At 44.9% G+C, this 23,344-nt stretch overlaps 1 protein-coding gene across 2 annotated transcripts in view; it reads right to left on the bottom strand.

Moving 5' to 3' along the window:
- Positions 1–17,746: 17,746 nt before the first annotated feature.
- The window catches only part of LOC133150442 (dnaJ homolog subfamily C member 5-like), a 56,736-nt gene continuing 51,138 nt past the window's right edge, over positions 17,747–23,344 (bottom strand). For both annotated transcript variants that reach the window (XM_061272974.1, XM_061272973.1), the window contains exons 4-5: positions 18,119–18,290; positions 17,747–18,028 (exon numbers count right to left, since the gene is read on the bottom strand). In XM_061272974.1, the coding sequence (XP_061128958.1) occupies positions 17,928–18,028; positions 18,119–18,290 (273 nt within the window). In that variant the 3' untranslated portion in view covers positions 17,747–17,927. The remainder of the gene's footprint in view (positions 18,029–18,118; positions 18,291–23,344) is intronic.

The following is a 23,344-nucleotide window of genomic DNA, read 5'->3' as shown; positions in this document are numbered from 1 at the left end:
TGGAGTAGAATAACATATGTGTGAAGGCGATGGCCTTCACACACTGGTCAAAATGGGTTGTGGCTCCGGGTGCTTTCTTTTCCTTGGGGGGGCGGTCTTAAACCAGCTCAGTGGCCTAGTGGTTAGAGTGTCCGCCCTGAGACTGGAAGGTTGTGGGTTCAAACCGCGGCCGGGTCATACCAAAGACTGTAAAAATGGGACCCATTGCCTCCCTGCTTGGCACTCAGCATTAAGGGTTGGAATTGGGGGTTAGGAGTGGAGCTCTTTACAAGCCCTAGGCTTCGTCTCCCTCCTTGCACAGTTATTGATATAATAATATGTGCTAAACAATAAACTAAACTAAACTAAACTAAATGGCTCTTTGAGTAAAAAAGGTTTCCGACCCCTGATTTAGCACCACGGACCGTTTCAATAGCTGTGTCCAATTTCACAGGCTGCGTCCTTAGAAGTCAGTTTTTTCGGCCAGTTTTCAGGCTACATCACATAATTTCCAAAGCGACGCGATGGCGCATCACGTGACACACGAATGCAGCCTTAAAACTGGCCTTCGTTTCCATGGCGATGAACTTGTTTCCTATATTACTTTTTAGAATATTTATTTAGGACATGTAAACACATGTAGGTGTCAAACATAGAGCCTAAGAAATAAAGCACTCCAATAGATCGTTTTGTGTGATTTGGAATTTGTAGATTGCCCAATAGTTACACATGTAAATTAGGTTTCTGGTTAATGTATCGACATTTATAAACATGCCATTTAGCCAGCAGCATCTTAGAAATGTATTTTTGTTCAGATTTGTTGCATGAGTAACACTTAAGTACCTTTGTTTTATTTATTTCTTTTCACTTTCTTGTACCGGACTTTAGTGATGCCCACATTGCTCCACTTTATACAACAGCAATGCATTTAACACTACTTGACGCGCCTTCTCGCCCAAGCTGTTGAAAATGAAAAACCTTGTGTACGTAAGTGTTTCCGGTGGAGCATTTACTTTGAAGTTCCAGAGACAAGTGGTGTGTTGTCGCTAGACCAATCGGGGAGTCTTCGTGTGGTTCAACGTATTAAACGTTGAGAAGAGAGTAGGAAAGCATTGAAAGAAGAGAGACACAAAATGAAGTCTGCGAAGATCACATTTTTATAGCTTTAACTCACGGCCCGTCTCCATAGAAACCAGGCCAGGTTCAAAGGCCAAGTGAATTTGAACACCAGCAGTACCGTCTTGTTGTGCCGGAAGTGACGCCATGTTGTTGCCATATTGTGCGTTGAAAGACGCTGGCTATTAATTTGTACAGAGATAGTCCGCCTGTCCAAATTCGCCACGGCTTATGCGGTACAGGGAGACGGAGCTTATTATGTGAAATGTAGCTGAGATTTCCAAAATAGACATAGGTATAGATGCAAATAGCCTGTTAAGGTCTATCCTCTTTTGGTGCAAAATAAAATAATATTCTGCCAAAGTAGTGGTCCCCAGGTTGCTTCTTGGTTATAACTTGGGGTTCCTTGGACAAAATTAGTTGAAAACCCCTGCTTCATGCGAACACCACAGTATAATATAATAATAAACGTGAATACACTGTGCATTCCTATACAACTTTAGCAGTGTCCTCGTACCTCGCACCAACAGCATAACGTGTAATGTTACGTTCACATCACAAGAATTGAAGAGGATCTTGTCCATTTTTATAAATAAAAGATTGTTCAGACTGTGGGAAATTAAACACGTTTTTTATTCTTTCTTATGCGGCCCAGCGCCAAATGATCCACGGAATGGTACCGGTCGGCAGCCCAAGGATTGGGGACCCCTGGCTAAAAGCACAGACGTCAGATTCAAGGTTGGGGGCCATATCCGGCCCACTGCATCATTTTATGTGGCCCATGAAAAAAAAGCATGTCTGTCAACTATAATCTATACCAAAATGTTTGTCATGTGTAATGAATAATATTGAGATTTTGGAAGATTTTTTTTTGATACCATTTTTACAGTATTGAACTACATCTGAACTCATTCCTATCCTTGACATCTAATTTCAAAGATAGAACGCTATCATTTTACGTGTAATATGTGATATGGGTTTGGTTTCACTGTCAAAAAAGCCACCTGAGAAAGGAAAACCGTATCTACAAAGTGGCCCGCAACCAAAATAATAGTGTGGCAGTTTTTTCCTACATTCCAAAGAGGTTAATTGGAAACTCGAGGTTAATTGGACACGCTAAGTCCATAGGTTTGTTTGTTTGTTTGTTTGTATTTAGGATCCCCATTAGCTCTGGCAATGCCAGTGCTACTCTTCCTGGGGTCCTTAAGGTGTGAGTGTGAATGGTTCTGTGCCAATGTGTGCGCTGCGATTAGCTGACAACCAGTTCGGGGTGTCCCTCGCCTCCTGCCTGAAGTCAGCTGTGATAAGACATTGGAGATGGAGTGAGCATATGGTTCGGGAAGGAGCAGAACTGTCACCAGACCTCAGTCTTTAGGAGGGCACAAGAAATACATGGGGGGCCCAATTATTACCCTAAAAAACTGCATGCGTGCATACATGCGTGGCTTGAATGCATCAATGCAAACACATTAGAACCAAATGATGGATGGAATTATTGTTAATGGTTGGTTCAAGTCTCAATTTATAAGTCAAGGATTCTGATAAAGCAATATATGTATTTCATATTTGACAGGGCAAGCAAGACATTAAGAAGTTTAGCGGAGGTGAGAGACACGAGATAACGAAAAAATACAAAATATATTTTAACCTTAGTTTGAGGGGGCACATTTATATTTGTTGCAAGGCTCTGGAGAGGAGGCCGCTGGCTGTTCTTATATCTATCCACTCAGCGCATGTGCGCACATGCGTGCATGCATATTGATGTGGGGGGGCGCTCCCCCAACTGAAACTCCCGCCCCCCACTCGTCCTGCACAAGGGGTACATCAGTGAAAGAACCACTGTCCAAAGAGACCAGTGACCATGGAAGGACTTAAGTCACTGCTGCTGAAGGATTTTAATGCCACTAGCTTCCCATTGTAATGTCTGACTTGATTGCAAAGGATATGCTGAATAGAGTTCCTCAGTGCAAACATTCATAACACCTTTGAAGAAGACACTGCAAAAGAAAAGTCAAATGTTTTATTTTCTTTATGAATCAGTAAGAGTCCATGTTTCATACTAACATGTCTGACATCAAATTAAACATCTAAGAGCACACAAAGTCAATACATCTTGCGTTAAATAGTTAAGAAACATTTTTACAACAGTATTGTTATTTGCTCACTATCGTTACATTTGAAATAGAACATAATGTCTAAACATTTGTCTTCCACTCTTGATGGTTTAAAGGAAATCCGCACGAATCATTGGAGAAGGGGATGATGGAAAGTGGAGGAACCACAACATTCTGCGTTCCTTTGAAGGAAGTCGTGTGGCCACACGGCATGTTAAATGGAAGGACTTGCACGTGTGGAGAAATGACACGGTGTCAGTACTTTGGTTCATCAATATCTTACTGTATCTACTCAATTGAACACATTACTCTATTAAGCTTTTCCGTTTGTCCTCTAATAGAGGCCTAACAGTCTCGGCAGTTGAGTAAATATTTTAGGAAGTGCAAAGTACGACTTTGGAACATCAAGACAACCGCGTGCCAATATTTCTCACAAAGCTCTCTACAATAAAAACAAAACGACACAAACGTATAAAGTGATCAACGGTGACACTGTGGACGCTTGTAAGCATTCATCAACATGCTTTTCATGGGTGATTCGTGAAAGAAAGACATGATAGAAAATGTGTGTACATTTTTTTTTCTCATTTGCATTGGCAAGCAAAGATGAAAAAATAAAAATCCACCACAAAACAAAAGCTTGTTTTTCAAATTTTAATTTTGGGCTCACATTTAAAAAATGGCTACATGTTTGAGAATTTTGAAGAGTTTTAAAATCTAATTAGTCAGCTGACATGAAATTTGAAACAGTTCAGTAAATACACGTAAGCATGTTAGCTGCCTCAGAATAATAAAGCCAGGTCAAAATGTTTTCACCTTACACTCAACCTATAACTCTAAAAACTTAACCGCATAGAATGCATTCAAATACGTACACTTTAATTTGATTACAGGGTACAAAAAGGTCCGCTGTATACAATAAAGAATTTAACATGATCATTATCAAAGGTCATAAAAGTCAGGCGTTGAATGCCACGCACTATATATCGACGAAAAAGACGGTGTAAGAACAATGGCAGATACACTTACATTGATCGTTTAAATCACACCCCTTTTTCTTGTCTTCCGGGTTAGAGCAACGCTGGCGTCTGGACTGTTGACTGCCGCTTCTACCCCGAAAACCGTGTCCGCTATTTGTTTGTCCCCCGTCTGTTTTGTGTTTTCCCGTTTTAAGTGTGCTCGTTTCTTGTTTTCTTTTATTTTCTCGCCTTTTCTCCTGCCCACCGCGTATCTCTGGAGCTCTGCTCGCACTTCTTCGATCCCGCTCCCTCTGACTACGAGCTACGCTAGCCAGCTAGCCAACCCACCACCGGACCCTACTACCTCCCGGCTCTGAGCCTGTAACTGCTTGCTCTTGGCTCGGCAAGCGGCTCCAACCCAACTTGCTGGCCACTTGGCCGGCGTCCTCGGGGGGAGCACCCGCTCGCTGCGAGCTCGCCGGTCGTGGCTCGGCTGTGGGCCGCCATGACACACTGGGGCGTGCCGTTTGCACGGGTACAGTCGGGATTGACCAACACCACCACCCACTCCACCAACATCACGACTCGGTCCACTGCTGCTTCCATGCATTTCACTGCCTACAAACTTCTAGTTAACCAGCTACTAGCCATTTCTACCATTTTATCTGGATTATTCCCTGCTGCTTTCACGTCTCATCTCCTGCATGAACTATCACTTCTGCTTCTCCGGCCTTCCATTCCACTAACTTCTCGTCCATTTGTCTACACTGCTGCTGATCTTCATCATTTCAACAATAATCACCGTCTCCCTGCTGCTGCTGCCTCAGCTGCCAGCAAGGCTGGGATCCTCCACCGTCGCCGCTACATCCACCGTAGCTCCGGACTATCTTTTAAACGACATTTCCCTGATGGCTCACCCATCCCCTCTTTCTGGACTAACTCTCGCCCCCCCGTCACCCCCACCTTCCGTACTGTGAACTTCAACAATCTCCGCTCCCCCACCCCCGCTCCTTCATCCATCTCCCTTGCACTGCTGAACTGTCGCTCCCTCTCCAACAAATCACTAGTTATTTTCGAACTAATATTGGACAATAATTTGGATCTGCTCCTTCTCTGTGAAACATGGCAACAGCCTCTGGACTATTTTTCTCTCAACCAAGCCACTCCGTCTAACTACAGCTACATCGCCAAACCCCGCCTCTCTGGGCGAGGAGGTGGTATCGCTGTCTTCCATAAGCGGTCCCTATCAATCACTGAATTGGACCTCAACCTCCCATCTATTTCATCCTTTGAATATCTCGCTTTTTCCCTCCCCAACTCTACTACTGCCGTTCTTATCTACCGCCCCCCCAAGTCACATCCGTCTTTTCTCTCTGAACTCTCTGAACTTCTCACCATCGTATCCTCAGTCTCCTACCGCCTCCTACTAATCGGTGATTTCAACATCCACATCGACCAGCCAACTGCTCCACTGACATCTGACTTCATCTCCGTTCTGGAATGCTTTCATCTCACCCAGCACATCACCTTCCCCACCCACACCAAAGGGCACACCCTGGATATAGTATGCTCCTCCTTTCCACTCACATCCAGCCCCCGTCCTCTCACCTTTCCACTGTCAGATCATCTCTGCATCCTCTTCTCCGCCCCTCTACCCTCGCCTCATAAATCCACAAAGCGCACCATCTCCTACCGCAACATCAAGACTGTAAACCCAATCACGCTTTGCCAGCTCTTATCCTCTGCTCTTCCCTCCGACCCCACTTCTTCCTCCCCTGATGACCTTGCCACCACGCTCAACAACATCCTTTCTGACTCCCTTGATTCCCTAGCCCCCTGGAAAACTTCCTCTGTTACATTCACTAACTCTGCCCCTTGGTACACACCGGAACTCCGCACCATGAAACAAACTGGCCGTCAACTGGAACGCCTCTACAAAAAAACCCGCCTCACCGTCCATGCCGAAACCTTTGAACAACACATCTCCTCCTACCGTGACGCTCTTCTTGCTGCCAAATCTGCTTACTTCTCATCTCTCATTAATAACACCAACCGAAACCCCCGCATACTCTTCTCCACCATCAACAAATTGCTCCAGCCACCGGTCACCAAGCCACCCTCCTCACCCGCCCTCTGTAACTCCTTCCTTGTCAACTTCAACAACAAAATCGCCCAAATCAACAGTTCTCTGACCGACATCATCAATAACTCCTCCTCCCCTGCCCTCCTGCCCCCACTTCCTGACCGCCCGCCCTTTCCCTCTCTCACTGCCTTCTCCCTTGTTGACTCCTCCACTATCCTAGACATCATTACCTCATCCAAGACAACCACCTGCTCTCTTGACCCTCTTCCAACGACCTTAACTAAGGCCTGCCTCCCTGTCCTCCTCCCCCACCTCACCACCCTTTTCAATCAGTCTTTATCCCTTGGTCACTTTCCCGCTGTCTATAAACTTGCAGCCATCACCCCCATTCTCAAAAAGCCCACCTTGGACCCACTCAACCTCTCCAACTACCGTCCCATCTCCAACCTTTCATTCCTTTCCAAAACCCTTGAACGCATTGTCTCCGCCCAACTCCACACCCATCTCCAGTCCAACAACCTCTATGAACCCTTCCAGTCCGGATTCCGCCCACTTCACAGCACTGAAACAGCTCTAGTTAAAGTCACCAACGATCTCCTCATTTCTGCAGACTCTGGTGCCCTCAACATCCTACTACTACTTGACCTTAGCGCAGCCTTTGACACTGTGAACCATTCCATCCTCCTCCAAAGGCTGCGCCAACTAGGTGTTGAGGGCACTGCACTCGACTGGCTCACCTCTTACCTCACCAACAGAAACCATTTCATCTCTCTCTCCGGTCACACATCCATCCTCTCCCCAGTTACACAAGGGGTCCCCCAAGGCTCAGTTCTTGGCCCCCTCCTATTCATCTGCTACCTCTTTCCCCTTGGTACCGTCATCCGCAAACTCAATCTGGACTTCCACTGCTACGCTGATGACACCCAGATCTATATACGTACGACACCAACCCGTAACCCTTCCCTCACTCATTTTGAAACCTGCATCTCTACAATAAAAGCATGGCTGACCCACAACTTTCTCAAACTCAACAGTGACAAAACAGAGCTCCTCCTCATAGGCACTAAATCCTCCCTTAATAAAACTGGATCCATCACACTCACCATTGACTCCTCAAACATCACTCCTTCCCCTCTGGCACGCAACCTTGGCATTATTTTTGACCCCACACTGTCCTTTCAACCTCATGTTAGCTCAGTTGTCAAGACCTCCTACTTCCACCTCCGACGCATCGCTAAAATCCGGCACTGCCTTTCTCTCCCTGCCGCTGAATCTCTCATCCACGCCTTCATCTCATCCCGGCTTGACTACTGCAACTCCCTTCTCACTGGAATCACTGCTCACTCACTCCATAGACTTCAACTAGTCCAAAACTCTGCTGCCCGCCTCCTTACCCACACCCGGTCCCGTGAACACATCACTCCTGTTCTCCACTCTCTTCACTGGCTCCCCATGAAGGAGCGTATCATCTTCAAGATACTCCTCCTCACCTTCAAAGCCCTTCACCACCTGGCTCCCACTTACCTATCCGACCTCCTTGTCCCCTACTGCCCCAACCGTCCCCTCCGATCCTCCAATACTTCACGTTTGACAGTCCCAAATTCCAAACTCAAATCCTTCGGTGACAGAGCCTTCTCCTGCACATCACCCCGACTCTGGAACTCTCTCCCCCAGTCTGTCTGTGACTCACCCACACTTCCCATATTTAAGTCCCGTCTAAAAACATACCTCTTCTCCCAAGCTTATGACCTCCCCTACCCATAACTGCTTTCCTCCTCTTAAGTTTATCCGATTGTTTCCTCCTCCCCCCCCCCCCCATGTATGTCTTTGCATTGTTCCCTGTAAGCGTCTTTGGGTTCTTGAAAAGCGCTATACAAATATAATGAATTATTATTATTATTATTATTATTGAAATATTCCTTCAGTTCTTTTGGTTGTTAACGCGCGCGCACTCACGCACACACACACAAGTACACGCACGCACAAAATGCAGGTGAGGTTTCGGTGAGACATTAAAGATTAAAAGATTAAGATTAAAGTCCCAATGATCGTCACACACCTGGGTGTGGTGAAATTTGTCCTCTGCATTTAACCCATCCCCGTGTGATTTTAATCCATCCCCTGGGGGAGAGGGGAGCAGTGAGCAGCAGCGGTGCCGCGCTCGGGAATCAGTTGGTGATCTAACCCCCCAATTCCAACCCTTAATGCTGAGTGCCAAGCAGGGAGGCAATGGGTCCCATTTTTATAGTCTTTGGTATGACCCGGCCGGGGTTTGAACCCACAACCTTCCAGTCTCAGGGCGGACACTCTACCACTAGGCCACTGAGCTGGTGACGTGGGACGTGTCAAACGGGCACTTTTTATTGAAGTGCCTCCGGCTCCCCAGTAACGGGTTCAATAAGCCGGGGCGGAGGGACTCGTCCGTAGCTGACCACCCGAGTTAAATTAATTCTACCAGAATCAATCTAACTTCTATACGACGCCAACCCCTTTCAAGTCATCCGACGCGCAAGCCGAGTAACTCAATTCGAGACAAGTCGCCGGTATGACCGCGCCGTAATGACCGCGCCGTAATGATGGCTCCCTCCTGTTGTTTGATGCTGGTATTACGTTACGGATATTTTTTAGATGCCTCAAGGATTCGTTAATTCACTAGAGCGCCCTCGCCCTAGCTGAGCTCAAGATAACTACTTCTAACCAGATCTGACAGATGTTAATTCCTGATGTTAAGGATTAAAGCTGTCTTCACTTTAAAAAGAATTGAACGGATTCAAAGAATGACTATGATAGGGAAATAAAGACATTTTAAAGTTGTAATTACCGCATATAAAACCATGCTCGACATAGTTAATACGAAATAATCGATACCGAATTAAGGCTCAAGAAGAGATTTAATGAATAAGCAAGAAAAATAATTGCAAGTCGAAAAAACAAAATAACAAGACTCACCCAGACAGAACAAGAGAGGAGACTAAAGGTCTAAAATCCTATTTGGTTGAACAAGTCGAGTGATCGGCTCTCCTTTGTTCCAAAATCCGAATTCTGTTTAAAAAAGAGGAAAGGTCTGGCCATGAGGAGAAAGTAAAAGTGCCGACTTCCCCTTTTCTGCCCGGTGGATTTCTCCCCTGCTTTCCTCGAAGTTTAAAATTTGACAAAGTCCAATTCGAAGACTCTGGAAATTCATTTTAGTAGATTTTGGTTCAATCTCAAAAATAATGCAAAATCCATCTTCGTTCTTTTACTCCGGGCAGCGTCACGGCCATCGCCCTGACTAGGAAGAAGCGCGCCCGCTCTGTGTCCGGGCAACCTATTTATAGGCTTCTGGTATTACCTCATTGGAATGACATCATCCCGCACGTCAGGTGGCCTTCCTGGAAGTTTCTAGAAGTTTCGAGAATGTTCCTTAGCTGATGCCTGTCCAGGCCGGCTAGAAACCACTGGTTGTCTTGGCAACCTTGCTTCAAGCAGCAATCACCGGAAACAGATGTTTCCTGTTTTGCTCGCTCTTTACTTCTAGTATCAGCCCTTAAGTCTCCTCTCAACTTAATGCATTCAGGTATGAATGGAACACCAATGTTAAATACAGGTTGGACAAAACATTGCAACATGAATCACATATATCTTGTCTAATAAAGATCAATCTCAACACGTAATAGTACTTAACACAATAATGGGTTCTTCCAACCTAAACACATATATTGATATTGCTCAAGATGTTGCATTTTAAAATTATGGCATAGCAAATTCATATTCCAAAATTGTGCGTATCTGCGTGTTTGAACAGGTCGTGTCCTCCCAATTGCTAACTATTTAATTTGTTAGATTTGTTCATTTCCATCAGGTCACCCCTATGTCAAGCTTTAACACCATCTCCTGGTGAAATTTTGAACTACTACATGTTTTGGGATAGCCAATGTGCCTGGGCCAAATTCACTACCTAAGTTTACACCATCTCGTACCTCCATGTCACTTGACAGACGCTATCAATGCTTCACAGCCAAAGTTGACATCAGCTGGATGCCTGATGTGTAACTACTCTACAACTGATTTCACCATTTCTTTGAAAGAACAGTTCTACCCAGTGAGCCAGTCATTGTCAGTGCCCGTGTGACAACTGTTACACAATGTTTTTTAGGGTGTATTCAGACCAGAAAAGTCCTTTAGTCCGCTTGTTTGGTCTGGATCAAAAGCGGAATTAGGGTGTATTCAGACCAGAAAAGTCCTGTAGTCCGCTTGTTTGGTCCGGACCTTAATTATTTTTTTGTTTGGTGCGGTTCCTATTCGACTGTACAAGTGAATACCAGCTCAGTGGCCTAGTGGTTAGAGCAGGGGTGGGCAAACTTTTTGACTCGCGGGCCGGACTGGGTTCTAAATTTGGACCGGAGGGCCGAACCAGGAGCAGATGGACGTAGGCTTTGTGTGAAGTCATATAAGCGACCTGTAAAGGTCATTGCATAAAAGATTTTGGCCTTTAGTAGGTAGTAAAGCATGGATATTCCAAACAAGTTTTTTGAAAACAAATGCATTTATTAACAGCATTAAAATGTTTTTAATAATAATTCACTAAAAAACTGCTGATTCTCATAAAATACGACACTGTTATTATGAATAACAGTCTCCATCACGTCAGTGCCTGCAGGTCAGATTAATGAAAGATGTTTATCTTATGAGATCACATCAAACGGCAAACATTCTGACCAAATATATCATCTTGAAGAATCGGTGAAAGCATACATCCAAATAAAGTAATCAAAACAGCAACACGGTGAGGGGTATCTGAAAATCAGAGCAGAGTTTTAACTCACAATTAATTACCTGGCAACAGAGGTGAAGAAACGGGAAACACTTCCTTTAAGTAAGCCTTAAGAACTTTACAGGTTAAGATTAGTCGCAAATAGGTGGTGCATCCATGTCCTTGAGCATCCTGCATTGTTTGAAAATGAGAATGGTCGCTAGTTTCAATCCCTGCTATGTGTACAAATCATACTCAAAATGCATTTTTTTACAATAAACTTGAGAGCCTCCCGTTCATTTTCAGTGGGAACAGTGTTGTTGGTCTCCCTTTTTTGCTAGTGCGTCATAGTCTGGAGTAAAATTTGTTGTGGCAATTCTTAGGAGAGATCCGAGGTGTTGGTCCGTTTACCTCGATCTGTGATGGGTTGATGTTGATGTGGCTGAACGTCACGTCGCGTACGTCGAGCCAAATTGGCCACTCTCTTTTAAACGCTCGGCACTGCTTTTCCTTGGGCGACTCATTTTAATGGAAGGATTCCAGGGGAAGGTTTGTGGGCGGCTTTAGCGCAAAACTGCATCTGAAAGCTCAGCGCGCGAATTACAAGAATGCAGATGTCACAGCCCACGATCTAAATTCGGGACTGATACGAATAGAGCGAGAGTGCGCCATGTCCGTACTACTGAGTACGTACACGCACTTGTGAGTGTGCACCGAGCTTTCTGACACGGCTTCCGGTAGTAAATGCGCAGGCGAGCGCTTCGCCATCTACTGGGGAAACGCAGTCATTGCAGGCAAAATGACCAAAAAAAAAAAAGTTTAATAATACAATTTGTTCAGGGTCGGCGGGCCGGATTAAACGGTCCCGTGGGCCGGATGTGGCCCGCGGGCCGTAGTTTGCCCACCCCTGGGTTAGAGTGTCCGCCCTGAGACTGGAAGGTTGTGGGTTCAAACTGCGGCCGGGTCATACCAAAGACTGTAAAAATGGGACCCATTGCCTCCCTCCTTGGCACTCAGCATTAAGGGTTGGAATTGGGGGTTAGAAGGAGTGGAGCTCTTTACAAGCCCTAGGCTTCGTCTCCCTCCTTGCACAGTAATTTATATAATAATATGTGCTAAACAATAAACTAAACTAAACTAAAGTATACACATCCACGGTTGTGACGATCTGTGCTCCCATTGGACAATGACCAGGGTGGCACGCAGAGCACAGACCCAGAAATGGAGGAAAACATGCTTGTCCTACGCGCTGTATTCCTGTTCTGCATATTTATGCGGTTGGTTCGGATCTACGCTGTTTGTATTCACCGCTGAAGCGAACCGCACGAGAGTTCATTTGGAAGCAAACCGAGACCGCTTTAAAAAGTGGGTCTCAATCCGTTTCTTTAATCCGCACCAGGATTTGTTTGCGTGTATTCACATCTGCACAAAAGGTCCAGACCAGCGTTACAATCGAACCCTGGTCCGTTTAAAGTGGACCAAACACCACTTTTCCTGGAGATGATTTCAGGGATCAGTAATAATAAAATTAAAAACTTTAAATGTTTGGCCTTTCTTGAAACGTGATACTGTTTACATTTAGCAAGAATATTTTGTTTTGCATCATCTGAGAATTTTGTGTGAATTAAGTGTTGGTAGTTTAGGGTAATTTTTGCTTTTCAATTGAATATACCGTTTTTTTCCGTGTATAGTGCGCCCCCATGTATAATACGCACCCTAAAAATGGCATGCTGATGCTGGAAAAAAGCCTGTACCCATGTATAATACGCACCCAATTTTTATGAATTTTAATTCGCCGCCGACCGCCCAACTGCACCACGCTGGTCGCATTATTGTGACAGAGCCGTCGCTGAAATTTAGAAGATATTTTTAAAGTCCTGATGTACTTTCTAAAATTTAAGTGGACCTCAGTGCGCACTGCGCAGGGAGCTTAATTTGGTGCGGTCGCGCAACCGCAGCGCGCAGGGCGCTCACTGTCGCATTGCTTAAAGAGCGCCTTTGTGTTTTAGGATGAACAGCAGAGACCAAAGGAACAAGGCAAAGTGTTGTGAAATAAAATATTACCTGTAATACGCATTTTGTTATTTGCTGATTGAAACTGCTAATTAAACTGTGAATTGAAACTAATAGGAAGAAAACAACTCTCGCTCTTTATATAGCTGACGTGTCTTGCGCAGCCGTTCCGTGCATTTTATTTCACAACACTTTGCCTTGTTCCTTTCTTCTCTGCTGTTCACTTCAAACACGCTCCATGCGACCGCAATGCTCTCGTATCAGACGCTTGCTCGATCACCTGCTCGTTTGCTGTCTGTCACAATGTACCCTACACAAATCCGAAACATTTGTTGCGGCTCCGAGTCACGACGAGGGGCATGTTTTGGTTTCCAAGGGTGTTTTTATTCCTCTTCAACGTCTCTCCCATACAGAGCCGCCTCTTTCCCGTGCGCGCACGGAGCGCGGTGGTGCGTTTACGGGCAGTCAGAGAAATCAACGCCAACAAAAAAAGTTACATCCAGCCTAGTTAAGACCATACCAAAGACTATAAAAATGGGACCCATTGCCTCCCTGCGTGTGTGACGATCATTGGGACTTAAAAAAAAAAAAAAAAAAAATTAAAAAAAAAAAATTAAAATTTTTTTGTACCCATGTATAATGCGCACCCCAGATTTTAGGACAATAAATTAGTTAGATTTTGCGCACTATACACGGAAAAAAACGGTATTTGTACAAAGGTAGTGAAACATAACCCAATTTTTTTTTATTCTAGTTCTCAGTGTTTACTGTCCATGTACTAAGAGCCATATGTCAAAGTAGACCACAACATTTAATAATCTCCTGTGAACAAAGGGCTGAATGAACTCAAAGTACACTGAAGGAAACTGTGATTTGAAATTATTTTTGAAATTATTATATTATTTGAAATTATTATATTATTATTATAGTGTTCACTTCACAGTGAAAGCCATTCATAAGCCTCAAAATAGTAAGACAAACTGCACTCGCTATAAACATTTGGAGGAACAAATGAAACCATAACCTATATCCAAAACAGGGATTGGGAACCCATGGCCCGCGAGACAGATGTGGCTCTTTTTACGTCTGTATCTGGCTCGCAAATAAATCTTAGATTGCATTTTATCCACTGACCTTGTAAAATGAAACAGATTCACAATATGACTCACTCATACATTTTTATACGTTCACCCATCCATTTGCTGCTCCAATGTGGCAATTCATGCAAAGCCACTTGGACATCTGGGGGCATAATGTCAGACACTAAAACTGCTGTTTTTATTGGATAATGACATGAATCAGCGGCGACATATAAATGGAGAAAATCAATCAAAATCTTCAATCCGATTAGAGTTCGCAATAAAATTTTGATTGGATTCACTGTTTCATAGACAGTAAAAATATTGATTCAATGAGAACTTGCATGTTCATGTGTAACACTTTTGGGCGGAGCAATTCATTCTTACGTGCAGATTGGAGGATATACCGGAAATAGCAGTAGAAGAAGAAGCCGTAGGGACTTCCATGTCAACAAAAAAATCACTCTGTCCAATTCTACTTCAAACGTTAGTTATTTTGCCTATATTCATTCCCTTCCTTCCTAATCGAGCTGCAATAAATATCTCCAGGAGGATAATTCTTGCACCTGTCTAATCTTTCGCTCTGCTTCTACCTGCCTCTGGGAATATCAGAAATGCGTAAACTGACGTCACAGATATGCGTAAAGACCGTTTGTTCCAACTTTCGGAATAATAATAATTTATGCGCGCTGATAGGAAAACCAACTGAAATCAACCACCTTTCATTCGGAATAAAATCTTAATCCGAATTGGCTTCATCCAATCAGAATATTGCAAATGGGGTGTCTTCAATTAATATTTTTATTCCTAGCAGTCCTTTAATCTGATCAATGCATCCATGCAAACGTAGCCAATGAGCTTCCCTCATTTTACTCACATGGCTAATTCTGCAGCGGAAACCCTTTTAATGAAGGTAATGGCTAAATGAAAGAAAGATAACGATTATGTATTTTCAGCAAGGACAGACGGACTTGCCATTGTGAGGCAAGCAAGTTCTGCAATATTCAATGGCTCTGTGGCACACTGGTTAGCACGTCCGCCTCAGTTAGGAGGGTGCGGGTTCGATTCCACCTCCGACCCTCCCTGTGTGGAGTTTGTACGTTCTCCCCGTGCCCGTGTGGGTTTTCTCTAGTTTTCTCACATCCCTAAAACATGCTTGGTCGGCCGATTGAGCACTCTAAATTGACCCTAGATGTGAGTGCGAGTGCGGATGGTTGTTCGTCTCTGTGTGCCCTGCAATTGGCTGGCAAACGGTTCAGGGTGTCCCCCTCCTACTGCCCGATGACCGCTGGGATAGGCCCCAACACGCCCGCGACCCCCGTGGGGACAAAGCGGTACAGAAAATGGATGGATGGGTGGACATTTCATTGATGAAATTGTCAAATATATGTATAGTATAAAGCGGCATCAAGATTTGCATCAAAATACCCAATATAGGACTGCATGAAATTGTTACAAGAGCTACTGTGCAGAGTGAAAGTGAGCGAGCAGCAACTTCATGTCGTGTATGCCCCTGACAAGGTGCGACATGAGCATGCCAAAACATTCATGGCAAATAAGGCCAATTACCGTTTTGATGACTTTTCAGGGAAAAAAGATCATATAATGAAACAAATACAAGACATGACTTTGTCTGCAAGAACTGTTCATTATTGTACCATCATGATGGAAGATCAAGTGGAGGAGAACACAAGTAAATGACAAATGCAGTGGGACATATTTTTCCCTTGCTATGGATGAGTTCACAGATGCTAATCCAGTTGAGTGGGAGTGCAAGGTATTCTGTTGGTGATTCACTGCCTTGCTGTTTTGCCAATGAAAAGGACAAAAAGAGCAGAGGATTCATTCGAGTCTTTCATTGAAATCAATTTGGATAAACTCGTTTTGGTGAATACCAATGGTGCTCCATGTATGGTGTGGAAGAACAGGATCTGTAGAGCTTCATTGTGAACAAACAAAATATCGATCCTAGATTTTAATTGCAGTCTTCTTCATAATTTTCGTTGTACAAGTTTTAAATCATCACCAGTTTAAAACACTGCTGGATAAAGGTGGGAATAATTATTCTGAGCTACTTTCGCACACAAACATGCTTTGATTGTCAAAAGGGAAGGTATATAGATAGCCAGCTGGGAGTCATAATTTCTCCAGCGTGTCCTGGTTCTAGGGAGGTTTGCTGATAGCATCCTAAACAGATGCTTCCGCTAGAAGCGGCTCTATTCTGATCCCCTCTCAGATGGTCGAGAACTGCATCTATCCCTAAGGCCTGGCACACAAAGATCATCGGGACATTTCTGTCCAGATTTAGTGCCATCGCAACCAAAACCATCAAAGAACCAATTTAAGATTGTCCGATAAGATTACAGATTAACCTTTTGTCAGATGTGTGTTGAGCGTGGTTTTGTCCTGATAATACAGTCCGAAACAGGTAGGGGTCAACAATCTTGAATATTGACTAAATATGGTCAATCTTATGATCAAAAATCTTCGTGTGTGGGCAAAGCCAACTATTCTCAAGCTATTTGGCTCCATGGACTGTGACATAAACGTAATGTAGGCATTCAAGGAAGCGCCCTGACTGACGAACATAGTAGTGGCAATAAATAAAACGTATGGTAAATAAATAAAAGTATGCCCCTACCAAAAATCTGGATTTTTTTTGGTATAAAAATGGGTTCTTCCAACAGCAAGCAGGAAGTATTTTCCAATAACTTTCTATATTGCGAAGCCCCCCCTCATCCCAAACACTTTGTTTGGAAAATCATGAGTGATCATGCAAGAGCTTTACCCTCAAAGGACTGGATTCTAGTGTAGATTTTAGTGTTAGCGGTTGAGATTATTGGAGCAGACCACACACAAAACTGATAAGTCTGCATTTTTCTCTTTATGCGAGGGTATCACATAAAAAGATAAAACAAATGTTCGGAAAATCCTTATGTCTGTACCAGGCGAGAGAGAGAGAGCCCAAACACCCTGCAAAGGAAACCCATTTTGACCAATGTCTCACAGTTCATGACCATACCAGGCTAGTAACGTGTATCGACTGGTACACAGAAAGCTTTGCCTTTCAGCTCAGCAGGTTCTTCACCTCAGCAGCAAACCGCAAATCTGGTGCTGATCCAGAACTTTCTCACTTTTTCATCATTTTGTGAATGGGTTTGTCATCAAACCTTATTATCGAGAGGTATCATCATCACATGACATAAATAATCACAAGACACAGTTCCTTGTGGTTTACTGTGCAACAGTTGAAAGATTCATTGAAATATACATGAAGGGATTTGTTGATTTGTTTTACCGCCGTACTTCGCAAACTTTCTCGGCAGTAACTGCAGTTCCTGGCGGATCGTTGGTGTAATGGTGTAAAGAAGACTAAAAGTAACGGTGATGTACATGTGATAAGTTCTCAATTCTACTGGTTCAGATGTGGTGTTTCACTTGGACAAGAAAAAATTGAAAACAATGTTATGCAGACAGAAAAATGTCCTTGTTACAAATTTTGGTTTCTTGGAAAATATGTAAATGCCCATATGATATAATGGCTGATTAATACTGTACCTGTCAAAATCTGGACTGATTGTAGCTGTTGACAAGCTTATGTATCTTTACTCACATTACCAAACTTTTGGGTTGCATACACCCAACCAATTAAATACTGTATTAAAATCAAAGAGTCTTATGGGATTTTTTATTCAACTTTCAAATAAATAAAATCCTAATTTCTTGTTTGATTTGCAATTGAAACTGGAACAAATTAATGACAAACCAATTATGGAACATGGAGAAACCTTAGAGGTAGAAGTGTATCTGTGTGCTTGCCTCCGTGTGTGAGCATGTATGCGGGTGTGTTTCTTAATATGTGTCAGTCCGGTAGCTTTGGTGGGTCTCAGCGGTGAGCTGCGTGGTTTCAGTGGCAGAGGACGGCTGCATCATGATGGGATCATTGTTTCCATCTGCAGGAGACAATGCACGCAAAACAAGACACTGTGTGTTATGATGCAGAGTGAAAGTCTTCTTCATCAAGCATTGTAAGCATTTTTCACCTCTCTCATCAGCAGTCATTTGGGCCTCCAGATCTTCTGGGGATACATAGAAATCGGGATCCTGGTCCATGGGTGGCCGAGGTTTGCATTTTCCGCAGCAGCAGTTGCAGCAGCAGCACATGCAGCAGCAGAAGTAACAACCAGTGGACAAGCAGCAGAAGACAAATAATGCCTGTGGGGGACACCAATAGAAATAATTAAAATGGGGGAGGGGGGTGAACCCAGATAACGATTTTTATTTTTATTTTGTACTGTCTCATTGCACTACTACTATTACACAATAGATGGCAGTGGTGCTCTCATTGTCAACACTTACGCAGGGAGTACAGAGCGCTGGATGTCACGAGACTGATTTCTGCATACACTGTTTCCACAGCCATGATGGCAGATGCATTTTGCTCTGCAAACGAACCCACTGAATCGTAAAACTGTGAATGGAACGTTGTTTATGCGGAAAATTGTTGACTATTGATGGCTGTATTACTGACGGACGGGAGGAGGATTACAGGGACCTGGGTTCTCCCTGGTTCGCTACCTTGTCGTGGTGGAGAACTTTGTGTGTTCTCATGAACCTGCAATGCTGTCTGAAGTTTAAGCTCCTGGTAGGGTCACCCATGGCGGTGAGGTCGAGGGGGAGGTTCTAGACAAAGCAAGATCCCAAAAAAAGACCTCAAGGGTGGATGTGGCGAATGATGACAATGTCACAATGGCACTGAAGGCGGATGAAGGGTGCAACAGAGGGTGCCCTCCAGTCATCGTGGTCCTCCAGGCCACTGGAACCAGGCCCCCTCTGCCAAGGGCCCGTGTGGTGGCTGCAGGCGCATCAGTTTCTTCACGTTGAAAGTATATCACGCGCAGGCGTCCTCCCAAAAGGGAACCCATCCTACTTTACATCCCAGATCATGAGTCCTGTGGCGACCAGGAAGTGGTGACGGAAACAGGACAGTGTAGTCTGGGAGCTCCTACCCACAACCTGGCACACAGGCATGGGTGTTAGATTCAGTCGCTAAGCTCTTGGAATGAGGCGGAAAGAGCTTTTCGGCAGCTGCACCCATGACTAAACAGCCCTCGTCACGATCCACTCTGCTCGCTCCAGTAGGGGAGGGGGTTAGAAAAGGTACCCTACAAATAGCCTGCCTTGAAACTCCGGTCTGGACCTCCGCACCTAGCGGGATTTCCACGGCGGGGTGAGAAAATTGAAAATTGAATAGTTTAAACGGAAATGTTTCTATTTTGGAACCTGGAATGTGAGGACCCTCATGGACAACAAAGCCAATGAGTGACCCGAAAGACGAAATGCCATTATCTCAAGAGAGCTAAAGAGATTCCAGATTAACATCGCAGCGCTCTCTGAAACCCGACTGGCTGATGAAAGGCAGCTGAAGGAGGAAAGAAGCAGATACATTTTCTTTTGGAAAGGAAAGCCTGCAAATGAGCCAGGTATCCATGGTGTGGGCTTTGCTATAAAGACCAGCCTCATCAACCACCTCTATGAACTCCCTGTGGGTTTCAATGAACGCCGAATGACCTGATGCTTGCAAGCAGTCAAAAGGCCACCATTATTAGTGCTTATGCACCAACGCTTGATGGACAGAATGACGTAATGGAGACCTTCTTCGCTGACCTTGATGCCATCCTATCCAAAGTCCCCAAGGAGGACAGGATAATCCTACTTCGAGACTTCAATGCCAGAGTGGGACGAAACCATCATTTATGGAGAGGTACAATGGAAAGAGAAGGGGTTGGAAACATTACTGCTGACAAAGTGCTCAGAACACAACCTGGTCCTCACTAACACACTTTTCCGTCCCAAAAAAATACATTCAAAACATCATGGATGCATACTTGCAGTAAACTCTGGCACCTCATTGACTATGTCATTGTCCGCACCAGCGACCGTTGTGACGTGCTTAACACCACCACAATGACCAGTGCAGACGATTGCTGGACTGACCACCTTGTTCACTTCATCATGTCTATCCACTTAATGCAGAAAAGAAGGATGCAGAAAAGACAAAGCTTAACATTGAGCGGCTAAGTCAGGGGTGGGCAAACGTTTTGACTCGCGGGCCGAACTGGGTTCTAAATTTGGACCGGAGGACCGAACCAGGAGCAGATGGACGTAGTGTTTGTGTGAAGTAATATAAGCGACCTGTAAAGGTCATTGCATAAAAGATTTTGGCCTTTAGTAGGTAGTAAAGCATGGATATTCCAAACAAGTTTTTTGAAAACAAATGCATTTTTTTAACTAAAAAACTGCTATCAGTGATTCTCATAAAATACGACACTGTTATTATGAATAACAGTCTCCATCACTTCAGTGCCTGCAGGTCAGATTAATGAAAGATCTTATGAGATCACATCAAACGGCAAACATTCTGACCAAATATATCATCTTGAAGATTCGGTGAAAGCATACATCCAAATAAAATAATCAAAACGGCAACACGGTGAGGGGTATCTGAAAATCAGTGCAGAGTTTTAACTCACAAACACCTGTTAACAGAGGTGAGGAAACGGGAAACACTTAAGAACTTTACAGGTTAAGATTAGTCGCAAACAGGTGGTAAATCAATGTCCTTGAGCATCCTGCATAGTTTGAAAATGAGAATGGTCGCTAGATTCAATCCCTGCTATGTGTACAAATCATATTCAAAATGCATTTTTTTTACAACAGACTTGACAGCCTCTCAGTGTTGTTGGTTTCCCTTTTTAGCTAGTGCGTCATAGTCTGGAGTAAAATTTGTTGTGGCAATTCTTAGGAGAGATCCGAGGTGTTGGTCCCTTTACCTAGATCTGTGACGGGTTGATGTTGATGCTCATGTGGCTGAACGTCACGTCGCGTACGTCGAGCCAAATTGTCCACTCTTTTTTAAACACTCGGCACTGTGTCCACCTTGCTTTTCCTTGGGCGACTCATTTTAATAGAAGGATTCCAGGGGAAGGTTTGTGGGTTGGCTTTAGCGTAAAACTGTATCTGAAAGCTCAGCGAGCGAATTACAAGAATGCTGTCGTCACAGCCCACGCTCTAAATTCGGGACTGATACAAATAGAGCGCAAGTGCGCCATGTCCGTACTACTGAGTACGTACACGCACTTGTGAGTGTGCACCGAGCTTTCTTACACGGCTTCCGGTAGTAAATGCGCAGGCGAGCGGTTTCCATCTACTGGGGAAACGCAGTCATTGCAGGCAAAATGACCCAAAAAAATGTTTAATACAATTTATTCGGAGTTGGCGGGCCGGATTAAACGGTCCCGTGGGCCGGATGTGGCCCGCGGGCCGTAGTTTGCCCACCCCTGGGCTAGGTTATACCACCAACTACCAGCAGCTTCAGGCGGCTCTCAGTGCAGACCTGCCCAAGCAATATCCAACTGACGCTGAAGAACACTGGGACAGGCTTTCTTTTACTATCAGGAACTCCAGCAAAAGCACCCTCGTCGTAAAAAGCAGAAACATCAAGACTGGTATGATGAAAATGACATTGAAATCCAACAGCTCGTAGACATCAAGTGGCAAACTTTTATCACCTGGCAAAATAATATCAGTTGCAAGGTTAAAAGAGCAGCCCATGTCAAAGTAAAGGCTGCTGTCCAATCAACAGTTAGGAAACTGAAGAATCATTGGTGGATGAACAAGGCTCTGGAGATCCAGCAGCTTGCTGGCTCTGGAGACACCAGAGGAGAGCAGCAACTTCTTAACATCAACGATTCAGGGCCAAAGGTCATACCACCACCATATTCATCATGGAGCTGCAGTATGCGGGTGACAACGCCCTTGTAGCCCTCTCAGAAGAGAATCTACACTGCACTATGGTTGCCTGTGCGAAAGCATACAAAGATTGGTCTAGCAATCAACGTAAAAAATACTCAAATCCTCCATAAGCCAACACCAAAAGGTACGTCTGTCCCGCTCCCAAACATCTTCATTGACAACACAAGATTGGAAAACTTGGACCCCTTCCAATATCTGGGCAGCCTTCTATGAGATACCCCACCGCCTCAGCAATGCCAGTGGAGCTTTTTCAATGCTAAGGAAAAGAGTCGTTGAGAACTGCTACTTCTGGCAAAGACCAAAATCCTGGTCTACAAAGCTGTAGTGCTACACACTCTTCTTTAAGGATAAGAGGCCTGGACCACATACAGCAGGCATTTAGAAACCAGAGAGGCCTCTAAAAAATCCTCAGGATCAGTTGGAAGGATCGACGCACTAAACCACCACTAGACAATCCTGCCTTCCGGCTCTGAGTCTGTGGCCGCTTGCTCATGACTCGGGTGAGTGCACTTGTGTGTTTGTGGTGGCCCGAACTGGCCCGCTGTGTCCCTCCACACCAACAGCTTCGACCCAGCTCCCTGGCCATCCAGCCGGTGTTCTCGGGGGGAGCCTCCACTCTCTGCGAGCTCGCCAGCCGTGACGAAGCTGTATGCCACCATGGCACACCTGGGCCTGCCGTTTGTTACAGTGGGGGTCGACCAACACTGCACCAACATCACCACCCGATCCACTGCTGCTTCCACACATCTCACTGCCCACCAGTTTTTAGTTAACCAGCTACTAGCCACTGCTAACATACTACCTGGACTACTCTCAGCTGCTGTCACTTCTCATCTTCTCTGTGGACTATCACTTCTGCTACTCCAGCTTCCTGCGCCACCAACTTCTCGTTCACTCATTTACACTGCTGCTGATCTTCACCGTCTCAACAACCAAGAAGAAGCCAAGAAGCCCGCCATCACAGGTTTGAATGACTATAGACCTGTTGCCCTGAGATCTGTGGTCATGAAATCTTCGAGGGGCTAGTGTTGAACCACCTGAAGGACGTCACGGGCCCCCTGCTTGACCCCCTGCAGGTTGCCTACCGGGCAAACAGGTCGGTGGACGATGCGGTCAACATGGGACTGCACTACATCCTGCACCACCTGGACACCACAGGAACGTACGCCAGGATCCTGTTTGTGGACTTCAGCTTGGCGTTCAACACCATCGCTCCTGACATCCTCCAACAGAAGCTCATCCAGCTCGCGGTGCCTGCCGCTACCTGTCAGTGGATCACCAGCTTCCTGACCAACAGGAGACAGCGTGTGAGGCTGGGGACCATCACATCCGACACCCGGACCACCAATACTGGCGCCCCCCAGGAGTGCGTCCCCTTCTCACTGCTCTTCTCTCTCGACACTAACGATTGCTCCTCAGGCGACACTTCTGTGAAGCTCCTGAAGTATGCAGAC

Source organism: Syngnathus typhle, linkage group LG2 (assembly GCF_033458585.1).
Source record: "Syngnathus typhle isolate RoL2023-S1 ecotype Sweden linkage group LG2, RoL_Styp_1.0, whole genome shotgun sequence".
NCBI lineage: Eukaryota > Metazoa > Chordata > Actinopteri > Syngnathiformes > Syngnathidae > Syngnathus > Syngnathus typhle.
This window is presented reverse-complemented; position numbering and strand designations above follow the sequence as displayed.